This window comes from Psammomys obesus, unplaced genomic scaffold (assembly GCF_907164565.1).
Source record: "Psammomys obesus unplaced genomic scaffold, mPsaObe1.curated_primary_1811, whole genome shotgun sequence".
In the NCBI taxonomy this organism is placed as follows: Eukaryota; Metazoa; Chordata; class Mammalia; order Rodentia; family Muridae; genus Psammomys; species Psammomys obesus.
The window spans coordinates 7,967,659-7,994,442 of NW_026586589.1; the positions used below are offsets into that span (position 1 = coordinate 7,967,659).

The 26,784-nt window shown below is 43.1% G+C and overlaps 1 protein-coding gene across 2 annotated transcripts in view; it reads left to right on the top strand.

Annotated features, from left to right (window-relative positions):
- The window catches only part of LOC129672745 (ubiquinol-cytochrome-c reductase complex assembly factor 1), a 78,230-nt gene that overhangs the window by 2,915 nt on the left and 48,531 nt on the right, over positions 1-26,784 (top strand). Inside the window, exons 2-6 of one of the 2 annotated variants that reach the window (XM_055602342.1) lie at positions 3,990-4,094; positions 9,952-10,047; positions 11,096-11,206; positions 18,114-18,186; positions 26,421-26,478. In XM_055602342.1, the coding sequence (XP_055458317.1) occupies positions 3,990-4,094; positions 9,952-10,047; positions 11,096-11,206; positions 18,114-18,186; positions 26,421-26,478 (443 nt within the window). The remainder of the gene's footprint in view (positions 1-3,989; positions 4,095-9,951; positions 10,048-11,095; positions 11,207-18,113; positions 18,187-26,420; positions 26,479-26,784) is intronic. The other variant, XM_055602343.1, reaches the window with a different exon arrangement.

Consider the following 26,784-nt stretch of genomic DNA (forward strand, 5'->3'; position numbering starts at 1 on the left):
ACTGACTATCTATGCCAGATTGGCCTCAAAGTTACAGAGATTTGTCTGCCTCTGCCTTTCAATTGCTGGGATTAAAGACCATTATGTCTGACCTGATTTTTTTTTTTTTTTTTGTTAATAGTCTCAAGTAGTTTGCAGGCGGAGTTGCATGCCTAGCTCATGGGAGTCGGAGGCATAGTTCAAGGCCAGCCTGATCTACAGAGTGAGTTCCAGGACTGCCAAGGCTACACAGAGAAGCCCTATTTCCAAAAACAAACAAACAAACCAACCCCCCAAAAAACAAAAAAAAAAACCAAAAAAAAAAAAAACCAAACCAAACAAATGCCTTGCCATAACAGGCAGATACATTGGTATTCAGCTATATAAGACCTAGCCCATGGTAAAAGGTTTTTCGATATTTGGAGGTAGGATAGAAGAGGGTAATTTCAGTGATTATACTGGAGATATAATTAGCACCCTAATTTATTACAATGTAGTTTGAGTTGATACCAACATAATTTTAGAGATATAAGAACTATGCTTCTGTATAGCTTTCTATATGTATGTCAACAGGTTTATAATTTTCTTTGTTTTTGATTTTTCTTTTTTTTAAAATTTTTTTGAGTTTATTTATTTATTATGTATACAATATCTGCATGTGTGCCTGCCAACACCAGGAGAGGGCACCAGATCTCATTATAGATGGTTGTGAGCCACCATTTAGTTGCTGGGAATTGAACTCAGGACCCCTGGAAGAGCAGCCAATGCTTTTAACCTCTGAGCCATCTCTCCAGCCCTTTTTTTTTTTTTGTTTTTCAAGACAGGTTTTCTCTGTGTAGTTTTGGTTGTCCTGGATTCACTCTGTAGACCAGGCTGGCCTCAAACTCAAAAGATCAGACTGTCTCTGCCTCCCACAGTGCTGGGATTACATGCCTGGTTTTTATTTTTCTCTTTTAAGCTAAAAATTTGAGACCTAAAGTTAGGAGGTAGTGTCCATGTGTTTAATCCCAGCACTTGGGAGGCAGAGGCAGTTGGATCTCTGTGAGTTTGAGACCAGCCTGGTCTACAAAGAGAGTCCAGGACAGCCAGAGCTACACAGAGAAACGTTGTCTTGAAAAAACAAACATCAGAAACCAAACCAAACCAAACCAAAAAGAACTGAGAGTGAGCTTGGATTTCTGATCCTCCTGCCTCCTTCTAGGTTCTAGCATTACTGGGATGCATTAGCATGCTAGGTTTATTTGGTCTGGGATGGAACCCAGGGCTTCATGTATGGCACAGCACTGATCAGACTGTATTCTAGTCTACATTGCATTATTTGTACTTGTAACTCCCTCCTATTTCCCCTCTAGACCCTGACTCCGTAAGGAATTTTGTCTTAACCTGTATTTATATTTTTAGGAAATGATCCCTTATGCTGAATGACTCTAGTAAATTTATCATTTTTTTAAAAAATTTATTTTATGTTGGGTTTATGCGTGTTTTGCCTTCGTGTGTGTGTGTGTGTGTGTGTGTGTGTGTGTGTGTGTATGCGCAGACATAGGTGTGTGTATGTGTACCATGTGTGTGCCCGGTGCCCACAGAGGCCAGAAGAGAGCACTAGATCCCTTGGGACTAAATTATGGATGGTCATGAGCCACATGGTAGGTGCTGGGGATCAAACCTGGGTCCTCTGCGAGAGCAGCTGGTACTCCTCACTGATGAAGCATCTCCCCAGCCCCCAAATCCTCAGTTTTAATAAAACAAAACACCGGCAGACATCTCTGTGCGCTTGTTTTAAAAACTTAGGCCGCAACCTCCTTTCCAACCCCCCAACCCTAGGTAGGAGAGAGAAGGTTAGTGGGTAGAGGGGCGCCAGACCCCTTTACTTCTCCCAGCTGTTTAGGGTTGAGGGGTTCATTTAGGGTTCTACCAATCTCCTCAACAGCAAACAGCAAGTCTCCTTCAAGACACCGAGTCCTGAAGTGTTTCTCTCTGTGTGCTCCAAACCACCACACCGTCTCTCTCTGCTCTTTCCAAACTGCTAGTGGCCACACACCAGCACCACATGCCACCTCTTCTTTTTCCCTGCTCTCAATTTATATCCCCAGAGCCCCAGGCCACGCCCCTCTCCATGCCAAAGGCATGTGGCAGGCTGTTAGCAGCTGGCAGAAATCTTGCCCTACACTAGACAATTAACAGTTGTGGACTATGGCCCAACTAAAATCCCACACATGGGATTTAAACAAAAACATATTTACATAACATAACTGAGTTTACAAAGAAACCTAAACTTGCATCTCTCATTTGGAAACCATTTCAACAGATCAAACCTTAGATGAAATAAAACATTTTTATCCCTATTTTGTCTGAAACGGGTCTCTGTGTGTAGCTCAGGCTTTCTTGGAACTCGTAATCCTTCTGCCTCAGCCTCCCTGTAAGAGACGTGATCAGAGATGTTTATCAGAGATGTATTAGAAACATACATAATCCGAAGCTCATGGAACACTCAAAAAAAAAAAAAGCACATTAAGATTTAAGATTCTAACGCCTTTCTCCAGCTCACCTGCCTCTCCTTCCTGCCTTTGAGGAAATGGGGATTGGGTTTCGCTTCATAATACACGGTGCAGTCATGACACTGGACTTTAATCTTTAATCTATAGAAGAGCAACCAGACCTCATAGATTTTTCTATTTCATGTAGTTTATGACTAGAGAAGCCAAGAGTAGACGCAACCCTTTCTGACTCTTTTTGTGTGTATGTGTGTGTGTGTGTGTGTGTGTGTGTGTGTGTGTTTATGTGTGTATGTGTATGAGTGGAGACGCATGTCGTACAGCAAATGTGTGTCTGGTCTTGAGAGTTGGTTCTCTCCCGCCACCTTGTGGGATCTGAGGATCATCAAACTCTGGTCATCTCTCTACCCATTGAGCCATCTTGCTGGCCCTCAATAAGCTGTTTTAATTTTTTTTTTTTTAATAAAAAATAAAAAGGTCTAGGTGACTCTAGACCATGTTTTGTGCATGTATATATGTATGTATGTGTCTGCACATACATGTGCCCATGCACACCATGGTCCGGAGGTCAAATGACCTCCAGGAGTCGGCTCTCCCTCCACCACGTGGGTCCAGGGAACCAGGAGGCATGCCAGCAAGTCACTGTGCCATTCCCAATGGTTTGGGGTGGTTTCTTTTTTTTTGAATACTGGTGTGTGCGTACATGGGTGAATACAAGTGCCCTCAGAGGCCAGAAGAGAGCATTGACTCTCCTGGAACTGGAGTTACAGACTGCTGTGAGCCATCATGTGTGTGCTGGGAGTCAACCCCCAGATCTTTTGACACCAGTGAGTGCTCTTAACCACTGAGCCGTCTGTCCAGTGGCCAACCCCACCCCCCATTATGCTGTTTTCGTTGGTTCAGAGCTCTTCTACTGGTTCTACCTCCAGTATTAGAACTAGAGGACCTTTGAGATAATCTGTTCTTTTTTTGATCTCTTAAATGTGCGTGGGGTCCTGAGGTGGCTACCTGGGTTCCAGTACGGATCCCAGAGCTGCCGCTGATTAGCCTTGTGATGTTGGGAGGTTGTTGATACACGTGTATTTCTTTGTATGAGTAGGGTGACACACCTCAGTTATTCAGTGGCACTCTGGCTACGTGAGGTTTAAGTGGTTGGTTCCTTTACCCAACAAGACCTCTGTTATTAGCATAACTTGGATGTCTGAAAGTGGCTGTTAACAAAGGACAGAACACTCAAGTCCGAATTCCAGGAGGTTTAGGAACTCTTGCCAGGAGCCAGACTTGAAGGCTAAATATGTATTTCTTCTCCCTTTGAAACAAGGTCTCACTGTGTAGCCTTCATTGTATAGCCCAGGCTGGCCTTGAACTCACAGAGGTCCACCACTTGTATCTCCGAAATGCAGGTATTAAAGGTGTGTACTACTGCCTCATACGTAATTCTTACTGTTTCCCAAAGTCACTGGCACACCCCTCTCTACGTGTGGACTCTGACTCCTGACAATATTTTTCTTCTTCCAGAGGAACCAGGCTAGCATCTCCCAGTGGGTTCCGGTATGCAGCCAGCTGGTATCAGCGTCCCCTACCCAGAGGCAGTGGGGCAGGGCTCCCGCCAGCACATCCCAGGTAAAGTTTGTTCTTTTGGCTGGTATGAAACCTTATTATTCCTGTGCACACTGCACTGTGGGCTGGAGAAGCCGCAGACCACTCTGTGCCTCTGCGCTCGCTTCAAGGGAGGTTCTGTGAGTATCATGTCCAGGGCGTTGCTCCGAAATAGCCAGCAGCGGAGCCTAGCCCAGGATACCACGTTACAGTCTGATGGTTTTTACTGTTAGGGACTTTTTCCAGGTATTCATCCTAGAGTTAGCTTTTCAGTTTTCTGTTTGAAATTACTTTGTGCTACTTTTCTTTGGGCGACAAAATACTCCCTTTTCTTTATGACCATAAAATCCAAGATGATTATTTAAGGCCTTAGTTACATTGACCACAGGGATTATTATGATGTCTTGAACTTTAGGCTTTTTAAAGGGTTTTAGTTTTTTAATTATTTTGTCAGTCATATAGCACTTTTTTTTTTTTTTTTATTTTTGTTTTGTTTTTCAAGGTGGGGTTTTTCTGTAGACCAGGCTGGCCTCTAACTCCGGGATCCACCTGTCTGCCTCCTGAGTGCTGGAGTTAAAGGTGTATGCCACTACTACCTGGTTTAGTCATATAATACTTTAGTAATAAAGGAAATAAACATCACCTGTTACTTCAAATCTGAAAATGTCAATATTTTCATCTTTGCTGGGCCTCTTCCATTCTTTATGGAAATGTGTGCATATTAATTTTTCCCATTAGTACCCTGACAGGGCTGGGGTATAGCTCAGTTTCTTACACGCCTGAGGGACTGGGTTTAGTCTCTAGCACTAAAAAAAAAAAAGGAAATAGCTAAGTACCTTAACAAATACCAAATAAACATGTTATATATTCTGGTGCCTTTTCACATACTGGAACAGATGTTACTCGTGTTGTTTAGATAGTCTTTATTATACAAATTGTAAATTGCCTTCTTTTTGGCATTATAGGCTTAATTTTCTTTTCTTAGCATATTTTTTCTCTCTCTCTTTCTTTCTTTCTTTCTTTCTTTTTTTTTTTTTTCTTCGAGATGGCCTTTCTGTATAGTCCTGGCTGTCTAAGATCTACCTATGTGGACCTGGCAGGCCTTGAATTCACAGATCTGCCTGTCTCTACCTCCCGGAACTGGGGTCAAAGGGATATGCTACCATGCCCAGCATACTTTTTTCATATTTTTAATAGGGAGTTTGAGCACCCTAATAATCACATGTAAGTGTAGTCATGTAGTATTTGGCTCACTTATTTTACTTAGCTTAAGTTTTTTTTTTTTTTTTTGTTTGATTTTTTTTAAGGTTCATTCATACCATAGTATGGAACAGGATTTCTTCTTGTGCAGGCTGGCCTCATGTTTCTTTATATACTGTTTTTTGTTTATCAATGGGATTCATAGGATGTTTGGATTGCTTCTATACCTCTTGTTGTTGTGAGTAATGTTATAGTGGACATGGGTGCGTAAAAAAATTTCTGTTTGACCATGCTTTTGGATGTATGTCCAAATTGGATTGCTAGATTATGTAATAATTCTCTTGCTGGTTCTTGGCTCCAGCAATCATTACAGCGGCATTGCCTGGAGTAGATTTCCTCTTTCTGTTAGTCCTGCCGTTATTGACTGAGAATTTATTTATTGAGACAGGCTCTTTCTTTATAGACCAGGCTAACCTTCAGCTCAGAGCTCCGCCTGTCTCTGCCTCTGCGGTGCTGGGATTAGAGGCCTGTGATACCACACCCAGCTTTGTAATTGCTATTTTTGTTACTATTTAAGCTCATGCTGTTTGAGTAAATTTCACTCACACTACAAAGCAAAAATTAAGAAATAAAAATTACCTAACCTAACTTCACCACATTGTAGCCTCTCCCTTGGTTTTCAGTTTCCTCATCTATGATGTGAAAAAGTTGGACGGGGAGACCTCCGTAGCCTCTTCCAGCCCCAGTGTTATTCCAAGTTACTCCTTAATTCTTCAGTTGCTTTTCCTCCAAGCTAAACAACTTCAGTTCATTTTAACCTTTCCACTAGGACCTTTTATTCCTCCCTTTGATCATTCTGTGGTTCTTTTTTGGACCTTCTCCAGGTTGTCCTTCTCTTTGAACAAAATAGAAGAAAAAAAATCTACCTAGTTTTTATTGAGTACTGATTCCATGCCCAGAATGGTGTTGAGCACTGGGGCGGAGAATAAAAGGAGTGCAAGTGGGCTGCTCCCTGGTGGGGCTTACAGTTCTGCCGACCTGCGAGACACACCACACATGTACCCACGGCAGTCAAGAGATGCGTGAGCCTGCCCCTGCCCCGCTGCCCCGCTGCCCCGCTGCCCCCCAAGCTTCCAAGACCTCTTAGATGTTGTTGTTTTATTTATTTGTTGACTCGTGTGTCCCAGGCTGCTCTTGAGTTCACATTGGTGAGGATGACCTTGAACTGCTGGTGGACCTGCCTCCATCTCTGCTGAGGATGGAGCTCAGGGCTGGCTCTACGCCAGCCAAGCATCCTCGGCCCTCAAGCTTTTTGGAACATAAGTGTGAAATTGTTTTTCAACTTTCACTTATTTTAGTATGTGTGTGTGAGTGCAGGTGGACATGTGCTGTAGTTCTCGTGGGACAGTCAGGACGGCTGTCAGGAGTTCACTCTTGCCACCTTGTGGGATCTGGATTGAACTCAGGTTGCCAGGCTGTGTGCAAGGGCCTCTGCCAGCTGAGCCTTCCTGCTCTCCTGTTGCATGAAATCTTACATTCTTTTCATTCTTTCATTCCCTCGTTCTGTCTGTCTTTCTTTTTTTCTTTCTATCTATGAGATAGGGTCTCACCATGGAGCCCTGGCTGTCCTGGAGCTCACTCTGTAGACTAGGCTGGTCTTGAATTCAGAGATCTGCCTGCTTCTGCCTCCTGAGTGCTAGGGTTAAAGGCCTGTGCCACCACTGCCTGGCTGAGAAGGCCTCTTTGAAAAAGCAATATTCCAAAAAAAAAAAACCAAAAAGTAGTAGTATTCCATTATTTTGTTCATTAATGTCTCTTCAGTTTGAAAGATAAAACATTGAGGTCTTCCAGAGTCTTTTTTGAAGGGAGCGAAGGCAGGAAGGGTGGTCCTAAAGGTAAATGCGTGTGTGTGTATCTTCAGGCCAGTAGGAAGGCATTGGTCCACAGACTCTTCAGCAGTTCAGTGAAGAAGGTAGGAGTCAGCCCACTGACCACTGTGAAGCTCTGGGGACAGAGAAGGATGTCTAGCCTCATGCTAACAGAGAGAAGCCCAGCACTTGCTCAGGCTACACCGGCCGCATTCTTTGAGGCAGTGTAAGGGCTTTGTGTTCTAGATGGGCCATTCCACTGATGTATGTGATGTCATGGGAGGTGTCCTGTGTTTAGTCTGTACTTCACAAAGCCTGCTTGGTACTTGAGAATTACAGCATAAGTGTCTCTGGGACTGCAGAGGAGTTCTGACTAATCTTTTAATATCCTTGTTTGGAAAGAAATACAAATAGTACTAGTCCACAATGAGAAACTATTTTTTCTTTATAAGATGAAACAGGAATATCATTGTTAATTCTATTTATCACTTCTCTTTTTGGAATAAACCAGAATTGAAGGATTAATCCTCTATTCCCTCCCCCCTCACCCCCCCCCTTTGTTTTTGAGGCAGTGTCCTGGCTGAACTTGCTATGTATGTAGACTAGGTTGACCTCAAACTCAGAGATCCACCTGCCTCTCTGCCTCCTGAGTTCTGGGATTAAAGACGTGTGCCACCATGCTCTGCTCCCACCTCCCCAACCCCCTTTTAATTGTAAAGGCAATTAAGACATACTGGGAATTTGGACATTGAATTTCCAAACTTATCTGTAATTCATTCTTCCCTTCCCTCCTTTCCCACCACTCTCCTCCCTCCTGTGGTATAGGAGATCACACCCAAGGCCCTCCCCATGTTAGGCAAAATGTTCTACTACTGAGTTACATTCCTTGTCTGCTACCCACAATTCCAAGTTAATCAAATAACCCTTTCATTTCTGTGTGTTGCTTTTTAGGTTTACCCACATACATTCATGATTTTGCTTGTAATTTTACTTAAAATGAAACAATGTTGTATTTTTCATGTTAATCGTTAGTAGAAAGTGTGGACTTCGAGCGGATGGGTAGTCAAAGTAGGTCATTGTCATAAAGTACCACTGTAAGGTGGGGTGCTGACAGTGGGAGAGAGTGTGTGTAGAAAAGGAGGAAAATGTATATGGGACCCTGTGCTTCCTGCTCAGTTTTGCTGTGAACCTAAAACCATATTAAAAATAACACTATAGCCAGGTGTAGTGGCCTATGTCTTCAATCCCAGCACCCAGGAGACACAGACAGAGACAGGTGATCTCTGTGAATTCAAGCCCAGGACATCCAGAAGAACATAGGGAGGCCCTGTCTCAAGAAGAACAACAGCAAAATACTGTCATCTCAGCACTTGGGAAGCAGAGGTAGGAAGAGGCCAGCTTCAGCTACCTTGTGAGTTTGAGGCTAGTCTGGTTCATATGAGACTCTTTCTAAAAATAGATGAATAAAAAATAAAGCAAAATAACAATGGGATGTTGTAGCATAGGGGGGGGGCAGCATTGCAAGACCTCGATTCTGTCTGTCTGTCTGTCTGTCTGTCTATCTATCTATCTATCTATCTCCAGTTTTGAAAATTTGATCCAGTGGCAGAATGGTTGACCTACAAGCACAATGCCCTGGGTTTGATCCTTAATTATCTAATTTTGCAAGTGATTGTACCTTCATTTACTGTCTCTTAATGGATATTTCTACTTTCACTCTTGTAGTGCTTATGTATAATTTTCTCTTTAGAAATTTATTTTCCAAACTGTATTCTTGATTATAACAGTACCAACCGAATAGAGTTGTAGGGTGGATTAAAGAAGGAAATGTATGTAAAGCATTTAGCCTAGCCCTGGTACAAGACCGTAATTGGTTGTGTGTTGCCACACTGTTGTCAAAGGCAGCATGACTATGAAGGGAAGGCACTTGTGATCTGGTGGTAACTGCGACTTCATTTGCTTATTGAGTACCTGTTTTGTGAGATGCACTTTCCATACTTTTCCTATTCAGGCCTCACTATAACCAAACTGCACTGAGATTTTAAGTGGCAGAAGCAGGGATTGTTTGTTTCTTGTTTTATTTTTAAATTAAATTTATTTTATTTTATGGTGTTTTCTCTGCATGTATGTCTTTGGGAGGGTGTGGGATTTTCTGGAACTCACAGACAGTTGGGAGCCACCATGTGGGTGCTGGGAATTGAACCTTGGTCCTCTGGAAGAGCAAGCAGTTCTCTTAACTGATGAGCCATCTCTCCAGCCCCACGTTTGTTTGTTTGTTCATTTTGGTCTTTTGAGACAGAGTTTGTTTGTGTAGCCCTGGCTTTCCTGGAGCTCACTCTGTAGACCAGGCTGGGTTCTAACTCACAGAGATCCTCCTACTGGCAGAAACAGGTTTTAAAATTAAAATTGATGCTCCCTCTCCCATGCATGGAATGGCGTCAGCATCCACATGGAAACCTATTATGGTTCTCTTTCTTATTATAATTTTATTTCTCAGATTTGACTCACATTTAATTTGTATTTCTAGGGCTGAATTCTTTTATTTCTTAAAGAATTATTTTTTTTTTTAATTTTGTTTTTTGGGACAGTCTTACAGTATTCTCTGGGCTGGTATTGAACTCATAGCAATCCTCCTGTCCCAGCCTTCCAGAGACTGCAGGTGTGAGCCATCACATCCTGTGTCACGGATTTAGTAGACATTTATTGAGCACCTGTCGTGCACCTTATGCTTCACCAGAAGCTGGGCTAAACGCAGTTGGGTTAACGTTGCTGAGTCATATCCCGTGTCACTTACATCCCTGTTTCTCCTCCAGCGGCCCCAGGTGAATCAGGCTCACTTCTGTGCCGGATCAGAGCAGACTGCTGGAGTGGACACTCTGCAGAGTAGGAGATACCACACTACGAGTAGGGTGAGTGGGTGCTCTGCACTAGACTGCTTGAGTGAGCACAGGTGGTGACATCCAGGGCTTTCCGAGCTCACAGAGGACGGGAAGACAAACTACCTGAATATGTGAACCCACGTCTTCTGAGTTTGTACCCTGAGGTTTTCACTCTAGGCCCTTGTCTAGAAAGTGCTTTAGAGGTAAACAGTTTTTTATGGATTTTGTACAAGTTAAAAACAGTGATATGAAATCTTGCAAGATTTTCTTACCGGGTGACTAATCTACCTTTCTTTGTAGGGGTGTTTGAATAGGGTTTTCTAGGATTTTTTTCCCTTCCTTTCTCTTCTTTTCCTCGATCTTTCCCAGTCCCTTCCACTCACCCCTTCTCCCCATCCTTTGCCCCTCCCTTCCATTTCTCTTTCTCCCCTCCCTTTCCCTTTTATCTTATTTAATGCGTAATGAATGTTTTGCCTGTGCATAGGCTTGCACATTGTGTGTGTGCCTGGTGCCCTCAGAGGCCAAAGAGGCATCAGATCCCCCAGAACTAGAGTTATAGACAGTTGCTAGCTGCTATGGGGGTTCTGGGAATTGAACCCAAGTCCTCTGGAAGAGCAGTCAGTGCTGTTAGCCACTGAATCACCTCTTTCCCCTGGCATGTTTACTCTAATACCACAAGGCTGTTCTTTCCCACTCTTGGGATCACAGGCACATGGCTGTTGAGGTGGGTATGTTTTGCTCTGTATTATGGAGGATGTCTGTTAGATACCATTTCAGATGTGTTTGCACGCCTACTGGAGGGCTCTGAGTCTGACTCCATGAAAGAGCGCTTGCCCCGGCATTTGTGAAGCCCTGGGTTTGACCTCCAGCACTGCAGTAAAACAGAACAGAACACTCAAAGCAAACAAACAACCAAGTCCCCAAAAATCATTAAAAAAGAAATCAAGAGGTCAGGCAGAAAAGAACTCAAAGTGAAAAGAAATCTAAGCAATAAAAATGTCCTCGGAGTGAATAAATAAAAGCATTCTGTTTAGAAAACTTCTTGTAACTAATTTTGATTTCTTTCTCTTTGGTTAAGAAGCTTTCTACTCCCCAAGATTTCCCGAAGCCTGTTGAGGAGAAGGTTGGACCCTTCACGAAGATAATAGAAGCCATGGGATTCACTGGACCTTTGAAATATAGTAAATGGGTAAAGTGTTTTATATTCCTCTGGGTCTGAGTCCTTTCTGTTGCTCATAGATTTGTCTTAAAGCTTCTGGGCTGTGAAACTCACCCATTATTTTGAGAATTTCCTCAGAACGAATCCCTCTAGTCTCTATTTAGGTTTATGAGGTAGATAAGACCATGCCACTCCTTCAGCCTGATTCTTTGCACTTATCTCCAGGTGCTGGTAGGGTGGCGAGGTGGAAATTTTCAGGCCAGTGTTTTGTTGCACACAACAAATGTATCAAGATGAAGTTAAAGAGACAGATGGGCCAGCCGCTCCGATGGGCTGCGTCCTTCAGGAGGCATTGCTCTCTAAAGGACTGGTTTTCGCCATTGATTTCTAACAGCCCATTCTAGTGATTGTCTTTAAAATTTTATAAATAAGCAACTTATGAAAAATTGATCTTGTGACTTACTATAATACATCTTACGGGGGGCTGGTGAGATGGCTCAGTGGCTAACAGCACTTGCTGTTTTTCCAGAGGACGTGGGTTTAATTCCTAGCACCCACATGACAGCTAACAACTGTCAATAACTCCAGTTCCAGGGGATCCGACACCCTTTCACAGAGGTACATGCAGGCAAACCACCAATGCACACAAAATAAAAATAAATAATTTAAAAAAAAAAACATATTGTAAAGGTATATTTCCTAGCTAGCTGGTCATTTCTAGTCAACGCTTGGCCTCGCACCACATTATCTGTTACACAGAAGGTACTGTATGAATGAAAGTCCTTCCAGCACAGCAATGAACCGGTCTCTTAGTCCAGTCATGGCCTCGCCTACAATGACCATTTTCCTGTGTCAGTATGGAAGAATGTCTTTTAATTCCTTCTAGGGTTGCTGAAAAGCTAGACTTAACTCAATAACTGGAAAGTTATAAATCAGCACAAGCTAATTCAAGGCACTGGGGAAGCTTTTCTAGGAAGTATTGTAACTACTCAAAACAACCAAGGAAAGTGCCAGATACACCTTTGGTTTTTTTGGTTACTTGAGACAGGGTCTCACTTTGTGGGGTTGGCAAGAATGGAACTTGCTTGTAAACAAGGCTGGCCTTGAACTCACAGTTCTGTGTCTTTGCCTTCCCAGGCTTGGATTAAAGAAGTGTGCCACCATGCCTGGCCAGACACACTCTTTTAAAGGAAAGGAGTCAAGTTGAATTTCCAGTGTTAGATCTGGTTTTTGTTTCCTTGAACAAGCTTTCATTGTGGACTGTGGAACTCAACCGTAGTCAAGGCTAGTCTTGAACTTCTGATCTTCCTCCCTGCCCCCATACTTTCCCTCTTGAATTACAGATGCAACACCCTCTACCTGGCTACTTTTGCTTTCTGGTTAGTTGATTTTCCAGCAGTTCTCATGGCAGCAGGTACAGGCTTTGTCTGCAGTTCCTGTTGACAAGTTCTGAGAAGTCAACAATGACTGCGTGCTTTGTCGATGGCGGCTTTCAGATATGGAGAGGCCACAGATGCTCAGTGACGGTGATATTCTTAAGAGACCTGCAGTCTCTTCTGAGTCATCAAGGAAATAATTGTTTTCATAAAAGTTTTATACGTGCAGACTTCTTTATTTTATTTTATTTTTTTGTGACAGGGTTTCTCTTTGCCGCCTGGCTGTCCTGGAACCAGGCTGGCCTTGAACTCCCAAGTGCTGGGATTAAAGCTGTGTGCCCCCACACCTGGTTTAAAATTCTTGACAGTTGATAAATTGTTGTTATATTTGATTACGAATCAGACCTTTTCTCCTTGTTTTAAATTTTAGTGTTTTTTTTTTTTCTTTTGAGATGTGGCCTCATACTATAGGCCAGGCTATCCTAGAACTCATAGCAGTCTTCTGTCTCAGCCCCCAACTGTTGGGATTACAGGTGTAAACTATCATGCACAGCTTTTCCTCTGTGTGTTATTTTTCTTTTTCTTTTTTCTTTTTGTTTTTCTTCATTTTGACTTGGTTTGGGTTCTTTGAGACAGAGTTTTCTTTATGTAGCCCTGGCTGTCCTGGAACTCACTTTGTAGACCAGGCTGGCCTCAAATTTGGAGATCTGCCTGCCTCTGCCTCTCAAGTGCTGGGATTAAAGGTTTTGTAAAAGTATGCACCACCACCCCCGGCCTACTTAGGACTTTTGAAATTATGTTTGTTTGTGTGTGTGTAGGTGTGTGCATTCGATGGAGAATGGGTGGAGGACATAAGGGGGGGGGCTCTGTTCTCTCCTTCCACCGTGTGACCCTGGGGGTTGAACTTAGATCATCAAGTTTGGTGGCAAGCACCTTTATTTTCTGAGCTGTCTTGCTGGTCCTTCCCTCTACTTCAGAAGAAGTTGTAGCTATGCCATTTGTCATATAAAACTTAAAAATTAGAAATAAATGGATCTCTTTGAGTTCTACACAAGGATGGCCTTAAACTTACAAAGATCTACCTCCCTCTGCCTCCCAAGGGCTGGGATGAAAGGCATGTGCTGTCCGGTCCACCGGCCCCCTCTCCCACCAAAAAAAAAAAAGAAAAAGAAAGATGGGAAGAGTAACTTATTTATTCATGTCTTAGTGATTGGGTTCTGCCTGGTTGCCTCTATAAACTTTGTCTAGTCTTATGGCTTTTGTTTGTTTGTTTTAAGTGATTTTAGAGGGCAAATTGGCCATATTTGAAGGATGATAAGACCAGTGGGAAAATTCTTACTTTTATAGCTGAGGTTAGCCTCTGATTTTTCTTGATTTCCTTTGTGACCTCAAATAAATGTTTACATTTAAAAATATTTTATTATGTGACAATTTTTATAGCCTTCATTTTAAAATTTGTTGCATCAAGATATTACAGAATAACATTTATGACTTTCCGTTTCAAAAGGCTTATAGGTAGGTTCTTTGCAGCTCTGTTAACTCAGAATTTGTGGCCAGATACTTGTATGGGCAAGATTCCTTGTTTGTTTTTTCATATGTATTTGGTTAGAGAGCAAAATATTTGTGTATTGATGTTTATGACCTACCTTTTCCCTATCTTTTTCTCTACTGTTTTCATGTATAGATTCCTATAGACTCATATTTAGACTTTATTGCTGCTAGGATCTAACTTGGAATCTTTCTTAGTCAATCAGTCTACCATGGAACAGTGTCCCTAGCCTATATTTAAAATTAAAAAAAAAAAATTTACTCACTTTACATCCCTATCGTAGCCCCCTCCCTTGTCTTCTCCCCTCCCACTCTCCTTCTCCCTCGCTGTTCCCCTAGTCCTCAGAAAAGGGGAGCCTTCCTCCTTTACCAACTGGCCACAGACTATCAGGTCTCTTCAAGACTGCCTGTGTCCCCTTCCTCTGTGGCTTGGCAAGGCTGACTCATCCGGGGGAAGTAATCAAGGAGCATTCACCAGAGTCCATGTCAGAGACAGCCCCTGTCCCTTACTAGGAGACCCACATGGAGACTTATTTAAGGTTTTAAATGTAGCTTTTCCTTACTTATTTGAGTGTCCTGAAACAACATTTTTCTTCTCTTTGTTTGATTGTTTTGTTTGAGACAGGGTTTCTCCTTGTAGCCCTAATTGGGTGCAAATTCACAAAGATTTGCACACTTCTGAGCCCCAAGTGTTGGGAGAAATAATAGATGTGCACCACCATGCCCAGCTCTTAAATAACTACTTTTCCCCCTAATTTTTGCATAGCAGTATCATGTAAGAACTAAAGAATGGTTGAAGAAAACTGTGGTGGCACTGGCCTTTAATCCTAGTACTTGGGTGGCAGAGACAGGCAGATCCCTGTGAGTTTGAGCTCTTCCTGGTCTGTATTAGCTAGCTTTAAGTCAGCCAGGGGGACATAGTAAAACACGAGCCACCACCCCCTAAAAAAAGAAAAAAGCGTAGTTGAAAGAAAAGCAAGGCTTAGTATAGAAAAGAGAAGGCATTATGAGCTCTCTTAGTATTGAGGGACAAGTGAACAGCACATGAATGAAGAGATGTCATCTGAGGTACAGAGTGCTGGATAGTGAAAGCCCTCCAGTAGGCCAGGTAGCTTAACAAGGTTGTTCTTGTTTGAACAGGGGCCCAGATTGTTGACCATGAATCAAGAATGTTTTTAAATTCCAGCAAACAGGACGTTCAACTGACCAAAGTAAAGATTTATTTATTTATTATTTATACAGTGTTCTCTCTGCATGTGAGCTTACAAGCCAGAAGAGGGAACCAGATCTCACGATAGATGGTTGTGAGCCACCATGTGGTTACAGGGAATTGAAATCAGGACCCTTGGAAGAACACCCAATGTACTTAACCTCTGAGCCATCTCTCCAGCACTCTCAACTGACAAACATAAAATCAAAACAAATCCCTGTGCAGCTCTCACACAGCCGTTAGCACAGTGCAGTTTCCCCATTGACTTCCCATTGTGTAGGAGGGTACGCATATCCCAGCACGTGGGAGAGCAGGCCAGGGTGTTCCTGTCATCGACAAGTGGCATGGAGAGCTCTCCCAAAGTGAGAATGAAGTAAACATGATGTCATCCAAGGACCGGAACAGCTTGTATTGACTGAGTGGAAATTTAGTCTGCTTCCTTCCTTCACTCACATTAATGCATGGTTCCCAAAGAGGTTCTTTCCAGTTGTTATTTCCAGTCCCTGTGTGATGGTCCTCAGAGACTTGCTTTAGAGCTTTGTCCAGGAAAGTGGCTCACCCAAGAATAAAGGCTTGGCTTTGCTACCGGAAAAGCAAAGAGAACTCTAAAATGTCCCTGATTACCATGGAGTGAGCACTGCATGAAGCTGCTGGAATCTGGTCAGGAGTCAGTATTTGTAGTGAATGCTTTTAAATGGGTGTGTTTTCTGGTCAAGTAGTCCTTACTTGTAATGGATGCTTTTCCATGGATGGATTTGAAGCCCGGGGCCTTGGAGACAAGTCTGCCTTTCCTGGGGCAGAGTGATTACGACCAAGAGGAGTTTATGTAGAAGGATATGAAGGGAGCTATAAGCACTGGGGGCTGGTGTCAAGAATTTAGTTAAAATTATAAATTTGTCTATAGTTAACCTGGGCTATCCATTGAACCAGGGCAGGAGTTTTTGTCCGTCTTGTTTATCCCTCAACCATACCGTTTAGATCCATGGCTGGAACTCAGTTTGGTATTCAGTGTTGAATGAACCTAAAGTTTTCTCTCCAGGATAGGAGAAGGCCTGCTAGAGTCAAAGGTATCAGGATAAGGTTGTCATTAGGCTGGTGATGGTGTAGCCCGAAGCTTTCTAAAATCTTCTTTGTTCCATGGCTAAACTTGCTCAAATCCTAGAGTTTTTGGTTTTTGTTTGTTTGTTTGGTGAGCTAGGGTCTTACTTTGTAGCCCCACCTGTCCTGGATCTCACTATGTTGACTCAGATCTGCCTACCTCTGCCTCCTCAGAGCTGAACCATAGCTCTGGGTGAAGATTGAGAGGAGCGCTTTCTCCCTCGTCCCTTCCTCAGTGAACCACACCGATTTGACAGTGTTGGGTTCAACTTTGCAGTTTTGCATAAATCTCTCGTACTGTGACGTGTTATACTCCTTAACTCTTGATGGGGTCTGTCTGTTTCTATGTGTTTTTACTTAATTTGTTTTGGAGATAGACTCACATGTAGTTGAGGCTTGAACTTTTGATCCAGCTTAGCCCCCGAGTGCTGGACTTACAGGCGTGAGCCACCACACCTGCTTGTTTACTTTTTCCTTTTGTTTCAGTTATTTGTTTTTACCACGTGTGTAAGTATTTTACCTGCACATGTGTGTGCCTGTGTGTCTTTGCACCACTTGCATGCCTGATGTTTGTGGAGGCCGGAAGACGGCATTGGATCCCTCGAAACTTAAGTTACTTAAGTTGTGAGGCACCCTGTGGGTGCTGGGAACCGAACCCCCGTCCTGTGTAAGAGCAGCCAGTGCTCTTAACTGCTGAGCCATCTCTCCAGCCCCCTTTTAAAGTTTGTTTGTTTGTTTTGTTTTTGAGATAGGGTCTTGTACTGTAGTCATGACTGGCCTGAAACTTGCTCTGTGGACTAGACCTTGAACGCTTTGAGTGGTGAGATGAGGGTCACGGGCCACTGTGTTGAGCTTGCCCTGTCATTTGAAGAGAGAAAGAGACTTGAACACATCCTTTGTTGCCGCACTGGTTTCTTCAGCCTTGAGACTCGCTGATGCGCCTATTCATGTATTACTGGCTTGGTCTTCAGACCAACTCGGCTCTTTAAGAACTGATTTTTGGTTTTTAGACTTGGTCTTACGATACAGTGCACATACATGAATTGCAGTGTGTTAGTACAGAGCTTGGTGCAAAACACCTCATTAGGGTCCTAGGGAATGATTTTTTTGTGTATGAATGCTTTGCTTGTGTATATGTATGTGTGTGTATCACACAAGTGTGTGTTGTCTGTGGAGGCCAGAAGAGGGTGTCAGAGGATCGTCACCCCCCCCATGTGGGTGCTGGTCCTTTGCAAGAGCAGTGAGTGCTCTTAACTGGTGAACCAGCCCCCTCAGCAATTTAATACTGTATACTAAGCACTTCATACTTAACACTTTGAGGCATAGTGAAAAGTACTGTGTGTTTATTAGAGAATTTTGTTTGTACACATAGGTTCTGTGAGTCTGCAGAAAAGACATGTCACCCTCCCCCAATCATAGACTAATAATTAGTAGGGCCTCTGAGGAAGGAGGAAAGAATTTCCTGGGTTTACATTCTTTTTAATTTTATTTTTAGAGGTGGAGTTAAAACGGAGAGTTTAAGGCTAGCTGAACTAAACCAGGTCCCAGACAACATGGGCTGCAAAAAAATAAAGAAATAAATTGCCCACAGATAGGTTTGTACCTCCTTCCAGCTCAAGAACTATGAGGTCTGCAGTCCGTAGCTAATGACACTAGAGCATCCTCTTGGTCATGTCTTGAGTTTGGTTTTATTTTTTCTGTCTAGAAAATTAAGATCGCAGCCCTACGCATGTACACGAGCTGTGTGGAGAAAACTGACTTTGAGGAATTCTTTCTGAGTAAGTGACTCTTGATTGTTCTGAAAGGAATGATCTACTGTTTATCTACTGTTACGTGGCTGTGGGTTTTAAGTTTTTGTTTGTTTGTTTGTTTGTTTTTTGTTATTTTGTCTTTTTTTTTTCCCCCAGAGCTGAGGACTGAACCCAGGGCCTTGCGCTTGCCTAGCAAGCCTACCACTGAGCTAAATCCCCAACCCCTTGTTTGTTTTTTAAAACATTTGTTTTGTGCTAAAACACTTGCTTTAAACATGTTGTATGTGTTTGTTTAGGCCAGAGGTCCACCTTGGTATCATCTTCAGAAGGACTGGCTTCCTCCTTTGAGCAGGGTCCTTCACTGGCCTGGAACTCACCAGTTAGCCTCCTTTTTTTTTTTTTTTTTTTATTACAGTTTATTCACTTTGTATCCCAGCTGTAGCCCCTTTCCTTCTCCCCTCCCAAATCACCCTCCCTCCCGGTTAGCCCACTCTCGATGCCTGTCTCTGCCGCCCCATTACTAGGTGTGCAAGCACAGGCCACAATGCCTAGCAGCTTACATGGGTTCTAGGGATCAAGTGGCCATGCTTGCATGGCAAGCACTCACAGGCTGAGTCACCTCTCTAGCCCTTTTTTTTTTTTTTTTTTTTTTTTTTTTGAGGTATTTTCTCTTAGAACTTGCTGTGTAGCTAAGGGTGACCTTGAACTCCTGATCCTACTGCCTCTGCCTCCCAAGTGCTAAGTTTATAGGCTTGTTCCACCGTGCCTGCTCTTAGCATTTGATATGGACTTTTTTTTTGGGGGGGGGTTCAAGACAGGATTTCTCTGTATAGTCTTAGTCGTCCTGGACTCGCTCTGTAGACTAGGCTGGTCTCAAACTCACAGAGATCCACCATCCTCTGCCTCCCTGAGTGCTGGGACCACAGGCAAGTGCCACCCTGTTTTGTTCTTTTTGAGGCAGGGTTCCTCTGTGTAGTTTTGGCTATCTTGGAACTAACTCTGTATATCAGGCTGGCCTCAAACACACAGAAATCTACCTGCCTCTGCTCCCAAGCCCGTGTACTAACGGCATGTGCCACCATGCCCCGCTTGATTGGACTTTTTGTCAGTTACTTCTCTTTTTGTTTCTAGTTTTTGATTGTTTAGTTAAGTCTGAAATAAATTTCATGATTCTTCTTTTTATTAGAGGGCTATTGGTCCCAAATGCTTATATAATTTTATTACTTACATCCCATTGATAAATTGCTTTCCAGGAAGATTTTACTGGCTTAGGTCACTATTAGCAGTTTTTATAGGATGCATTTTGATGTTCTAAGCTGTAATTATTAACATAGTTAACTAAAATGCATATTTGTAACAGCATAGGGAAATTGGAGCCATTTCTGTGTCCACAGACTTTAGATCGCTGTTTCTCAACCTTCCTAATGCTGTAAGCCTGTAATACAGTTCCTCATGTTGTGGTGACCCCAGCCACAAAATTATTTTGTTGCTACTTCATAACTGTAATTTTGCTACACTTATCATAATGGTTTTTTTTTTTTTTTTTTTTTTTTAATGGTCTTAGGTGACCCCAGTGAAAGGTTGTTTGACCCTGGAGGGGTTGCGACTTACAAGTTGAGAACCACTGCTTTAGAAGGAAATCTGTGCTCTGCTCTCACAGTGGAAGTCATACCCACAGAGAGCCAGGTTCCTGTCAACTTCCTGCAGCTGGTACTCTACTCTGGCAACAAGTATCTGTACATAATTAAGTTAACAAAAAGCACTAGATGCAGTTTTGATTGCCTAACAAGTCTGTTTATTGTTTAAATCTCAAATATCACTTGTTTTGGTTACTTCACTATTTCAGCAGATTAATATTAGGGACTTAAAATACAATACTAAGTTATAATTCTATCTTTTTTAAACTTTCTATTTTCTTGTTCATCAGGAAAGACAATTTCCCTATTTCCTTATAAACAAGCAGTTTTTAAACAAGCATTCAGGGAGGCAGAGGCAGGCAAATCTCTTTGAGTTTGAGACCAGCCTGATCTACAAAGTGAGTCCAGGACAGCCCAGACTACACAGAGAAACCCTGTCTTAAAAAACGAAAAACCAAAAGAAAAACCAAAACAAAAAGGTTGGTTTTTGTCTACCATGTGGATTCTGAGGCTCATACTCAGGTTGTTAGGGTTGGCAGCCAGCACCTTTACCTCCTGGTCCATCTTGCCTGTCCTAAACTGCTTCTAGTATACAAGAAATTAGTCCACAATGAGAAAATATACCTCCTTCACATGAGAAAGAAAATACTGAGTTGTGTTTTTTTTCCTTAAGTAGTTTCTGACATCCATGTACATTTCCCCTGACATTTTATTTTTTTTTTAGTTTACTTGATTTTTTTGTTAGCATACTTTTCATTTAGAAAGTAACATTAAAAGACAAAAGCAAAACAAAACAGCATATGTGGAGCTGGTGAGATGGCTCATAAATTAAGAGCACTTGCTGCTCCTCCAGAAAACCTAAGTTTGGTTCCCAGCACCCACATGTCAACACACAATTATCTGTAACTCCAATTCCAGATGCTCTGATGCCCTCTTCAGGCTTCTGTAGGCACAGCATACATATGATACACATACGTGCAGGCAGAACATCCATACATAGAAAAATAATAGTAATCTTAAAAAAAACCCAACAAACCCAACATAATACTTTGTGTTTGTGTTTGCAGTTCTGGGGATCTCACACATGAGAGCTTTGCTGAGCTCTCCTACCGGCTCCAAACTCCCACCTTATCTTTTCTTCATAGAAACATTATCCTCAAGGCTAGAGAGATAGTTCAGGGCGTAAGAGCACTTCCAGTGCAAGCATAAGGACCCGAGTTTGAATGAGTGAGTGAAGTTCTGAGTGAGAATGTGTAATTGACATGGACACGGCCATGTTAAGGATAGCCCCAGACCCATGGGGAAATTGGAGAGCCTCTTAGGATGAGGCTCAGAGGGAAGGCAGAGCTTTCCTCCAGCGTCCGAGCGCAGGTGTTCGAGGTGTGTAGGAAATGCCCACTATAGCTTTCTCCCTGCAGAAATGTACAGCTTGATGGCTGCTCCGGTACAGAGACCGTGTCTAGTGGGATAGCTACGCTTGGCTGCTTGAGCCATCAGTGTACCTTAAACTCTGCCTCTGCTCCGCGCCTCCAACTCTGCTTATATCTATATCATAAACACTCTGAGCTTCTGGGGTATTATGCTTTCTCTATAAGATCTCCTCCACCTGACCTAGCATTTCTGTCTGTGTCCATGTGTCCATCTGTTTGTCTTTTTTTCATTACCTCATTACCCCCATTCAGGTCAAGTCCCTTGAGCCATGTAAGAACACAGAGCCACATATGCCTGTAACCCCAACATTGGGGGAGGGGGGATGACAGCTAGTGGATCCTGGGAGCTTGCTGGTCAGCCAAGATGGTGAGTGCTCCCTGTCTCACCAGCATAAGGCAGAGAGCCTTAGGGGAAGACACTCATCTTTTCCTCTGGAGTCTGCATGAATATGAACTTCAGAGTGAACTTCAGAGTCATATGTATGTGCCACACACATACACACCACACATACACAAAAGAAAAAAACAAAAGTTTATTGTCAGATATTTAACACTTGATTCAATTAACTATTCATACTTATTATAATTATCTTAGACGAATGCTTACTTGTTTTCACTTATTGTTATTGAAGGTTACTCTTTTTTTATTTTAGTTTACATATTTGAATGTTTAATCTGCCTGTGTGTATGGTCACCACATGTGTGCAGTGCTCACAGAGGCCCAAAGAGAGCATTGGAAACCCTGGAACTGCAGTTACAGATACTTGCGAGCTGCCATGGCATGCTGGGAGCCAAACCTGGGCTTTCTGCAAGAGCAGCCAGTGCTCTTAACCACAGAGGCATCTGTCCAGCCCCCTACCAAAGATTCTTGAATTTGTATTAATATTATAGTATCACATAAAAGACAGTTATTACATAGATAGTTAATATTCATATTTCAGTTCATAGCTTACAGATTACCAACTTAAGAAAAGTTTCTGAAGGTTACAGTTGTATATTAATAGCTCACATGTATTTGCTTTCATGTTTGTCCCTTTAGAAGTTTCACAATCTTGTGGGATAGTAAGTGCTTGTATTATTGTTTATTTTTTGTGTGTTTAGAAATAGTTGAGGCTTAAAGAGGCTCCGTGACTTGCCCAGGATTGCCTGGCCAAGCCTTGCACCTGTGTTGTCTGGCTTAAACCTCAGGGATTTTCCCACTGTAACATGCTGCCTGTGAATGAATTCAACCACAGCTAGACACTGTAATGTGGCTTAATAATTTAGGTTTTGCTCTATTTTGATGAGATTCCCCCTTTGTGAGATGTTGTGTTAGTATTGGAAACTGATGTCTACGCACAATGGTGTGTGTCTTGGTGGGTTTCCCCCTGCCTTTGCCTGTCAGTATAAGTGGCAAGGAGTTTTCAGGTGATCACACTCTCCCTTCAGGTTTTTAAAGACTTAATTAGGCATTGACTATTAAAACCTATGGCATAGGGTGGACATGGTGGCACTTGGGAGGCCGAGACAGGCAGATTTCTCTGGGTTTGGGCCTGTTCAGTATAGCCAGTCCTGCATAGAGACATCCCGTTTGAAAACAAAAACAACACAGAAACTATAACATAAGTAGGCATTGTGGGGCATACTTGTAATCCTCATACTCAGAGGACAGAGGCATGAGGATTGCCATAAACCTAGGGTAAACCTGTTCTACGTACTGAGTTCCAGTCTAGCCAGGACTACCGAGTGAAATCCTGTTACAAGCAGCTCAACCTATGGCAGGTTTATTTGCTCTGCTGTGGCCCTTCACCTTGTTTTTTTTTTTTTTTTGGCTAGGTTTACATTTCAAAATCAAACCAAAGGAATTCCAAAGCGTGACTAGTGAACAAAGAGAATGGGTTTAGAAAGTACCATCTAGAGGCAAAAGATTTTTTAAAAAATCTGCAGACTAATGAGACTGACTCTTGTGGTTTGGAGTCTAAGGAGTTTAGAGGATGTTGGAATAAAATAAGGAAATTATATATTGCTTCCTGAGATGATACCTTTAAAGTGGCCATGCTCATTTAGGTTCTTTGATGTAGGGCTTGATTATATTGTCCTAAGGGCAGAGAGCCTTGGGCATCTGGCAAGGGTCATTCTCCCCAGCTGAAGTGATGTTGATTGCCATTTCTTGAAGACCGTATGTGAGCGAGTTGTTGGGTCATAGGATGTTGTGCCCGTCAGCTTGTTGTCCAGTCCTCCCTAAGATACCACAGTGTTTAATGCTCTGGTCTGAGCTCTGTGTACCTTAGTGCTCAGACACTTTGCCAGCTATTGTTTATGGGATGCCCTGACAATATCCTGCCTGTCACATGAACATGTCTGCCGTTATGCAGTTTGCTCCTGGTGTTTTGGAGCAGAGGTAGCCAATTAGCATTTTATAGGCCCTTTACCTGTTGTTTATCAATACAAAACCCTGAGGTAAGCCTTCTTGTTTTGCCCATTGACTTGTAGAGAAAAGAAAACTGGACCTCCTAGAAGAAACTTCCCTTAGATTTATTAGAAATAGCAGGGTCTAAACTGAGCGTGATGGTGCACGCCTTTGATCCAAGAACTCTGGGAGGCAGAGGCAAGTGGATTTCTGTGAGCCTGAGGTCATCCTGGTCTGCAAATCCAGTCTAGGACAGCCAGGACTACACAGAGAAACCCTGTCTCGAAAAACCACCACCACCACCACCAAAAAGTAACAGGGTTTAGATTTCATATTAAAAAGTGTAATATCACTGTCCAGTAACAATAATGGAATTACTATTAGTATTATTATTTTGGTTTTTTTTGAGACAGGGTTTCTCTGTGTAACAGAGCCCTTGCTGTCCTGGACTTACTTTGTAGACCAGGCTGGCCTCGACTTTACAGAGATCTGTCTGCCTCTGCCTCCCAAGTTGCTGAGATTAAAGGCATGTGCTGCCACCACCCAGCTAGTAATAGAATTATTTAATTTTTCTGAACTTTGTGTCAAGAAAGAGTCTAGCCTCAGAATAAAATAAGCTCCGATATATTGGAGCAGAGTGTGATCACGGTCAAGCGTCGCCGGGGTTAGCCCCTAAGTATGTGAACACTTTTTGTTGAGCTAACAATCATATTTTTGTTTTACTCATAGTCAACATTCACTTGTTGGTTTGATAGTTTTGAGGTTTACCGTGTGGGTTTCCGTTCTGACCTCCACAGGCACAGGAACTTACTCATGTGCCAGCTCTTTTCTCATCAGCCCCGAGCTGACCCCTAGAAGGGAGAACTGTGACCCAGGGCCAGCTGCTGACCTGTCTGTCTGTGTGTCTGTCTGTGCTTTCCAGCCCAAGAACCAATTTCCCCATCTGAGGAAACTGGACAGGCTCCTGGAGGCTGCTGGGAAGCTGTGATGTACAAGTAGCTGTTGGACAGATTGTCCTGTAGAAGCAGCCAGCTCTCATTGTCCAGATTGAAAGACACACTTCCAAGAAAACATCCAAAAAAAAAAAAAAAGACCCAACTTGAGATCCCATCTTGAGAGCTTCTCAGGGCTATTCTTGTTCTAGGCGGAGGGCGCCTGGCCGATTCTCAGATGGCATGTGTCTTAATAGCTGGACGGCTGGTCAGGCCAGCCTCCAGCTCACTCCTGCTGGGCTCAGAGAGGAAGTCCACTTGACAGCTGCTGGGCACCACCCAGTAAGCTCACCCGAGGGTTTTGGTGTCTTTGTGACAGACTTGGATTCAAACCCCAGCATTGCCACTAGCTTAACATGGTGGCTGCCCACAGTTAGTTAGCTTTGACTCTGTTTTCTTACCTCTGAAGTTGGATTGTAGTCCTTCTCTCCTGGGTTACAGTAAGGATTGAGGGAAACACTTTAAGATGGTTGACGGTGTACTGTGTGGAGTGTGGCCCTTTCCCCACATCTTAGCATTAGGAAGTGCTTGGGTAGCAGTCCGCACACTGCACAGACTCAGGGAAGTCTCACATAGACTCTGCACATAGACTCCCGGCTGTCTCATTTCCTGCTTTTGTGCTCTGTAGCCTTGAGCACTTGTCTTGATTCCACTATCAGCTTCCTGACCGGTGCACCCACCCACTAGGGGTGCTGGACAGATTCGGTGAACTGAGGCTGTGAAGCGCTTATTCTGTCTGGCATGTTACACGCCCAGCCACAATGGGTGAGCGAGGACTTGTTAACTCTGGCTGGAGTTCCCACCTCCAGGGTCCTGCCCTGTGTCCTCACTCCTAGTGACTCTTGGAAACTGTCACCTCACTGGATGCTGATTGGCAGAGGATACTTTTGGGTTTTTTTTTTTTTGTTGTTGTTGTTGTTGTTGTTGTTTTTGTTTTGGAGGGGGGAAACATACTTTATGTAGCCCAGGCTACCTTGGAATTTTCAGTCCTTCCCCTTCCTCACGGGATCACCGGATGTGTGTGTAGGAATTCTAGGTCAGGGCTCACACTGCTCACTAATTTTCTCTTATTCATCCTTCCTGTTCCTTGTAAAGCTTTCCTCCATATCAGGTAATAAGGAGGATATGTGTAGTGGCAATCCCTCAGGCAACCAGAGGGGTTTCTCAGAAATGTGAGAATTCAGAGGCTTGATGTCTGAACTGAGGCCTAACTTGGAGGACCTGAAACCAAGAGGCCCTGTCTACTGTTATCCCTGGGGCTAAAGACTGGCCTTCAGTGGCTGCAGTCCACTTTCCTGTTCAGCTGTAGCTCCTAAAAGTTCCACTTTTTCCCCCTGTTTGTCATTCAGGTAAATCATTCAGCTCACTCATGGCCATGTCACATTGGATTGTCTTTAAAACTTGGAAAAGGAGACCAGACGGCTTACCCTGTTCACCAGGGCTCCCGTGATCACAGTGGCTGATGATTAAGGGGAGCTGGGAGGTATTTGCTTAGCTTTTTAGACCTCATGAAGATGGAAGGTATGTAAGAGGTCATCTCTGTGACATTATGGAAAATGAGGAACGTGAGACTCGGGGAAGAAGCAGTTTGGCCAACACTACAGTGGAAGCAGGGATGGCCCTGGAAGGCTGGTTGTCTGCGTCCATGCTCCAGCCCAGCCTCTCACACTGGGTGTCTGCTGATCTTTTCTACGATAGTGTAATCAGAATACTTAGTTGCCATATATTTTGGTTGAACCGATTCTGGCAGTGGTTGCAAGCCAGTATGCTTCCTTTCCACCTTCACAGATTTACCCTTATTGTTATTTTCTAGGGTGCCAGATGCCTGATACATTCAACTCCTGGTTTCTTATAACCCTGCTTCACGTCTGGTAAGTGATCCATTCTAGGTGAGGTACCAAACGCATGTGTGTGTACTGTAAGGCACAGCTCTCCTCTCGGGTCTGATTATATAAGTGGTGCTTGTTCAAGCATGAAAACCTGTCTCTCATTTTCATGACTGGTACCTTGGAGCACATTTTTATTAAAGGTCAAAGCATAAACCCAGAAAGAAACTAATATTTGTAATATTTTTCTTTCAAAGAGCACCTATCCCCGTGAATAATGCTATCACTCTCTCTGAGAGACTCTGAGGCTGGATGGAAAATTCTCTCCCTTGGCTGTTTTAGGAAAGTTCA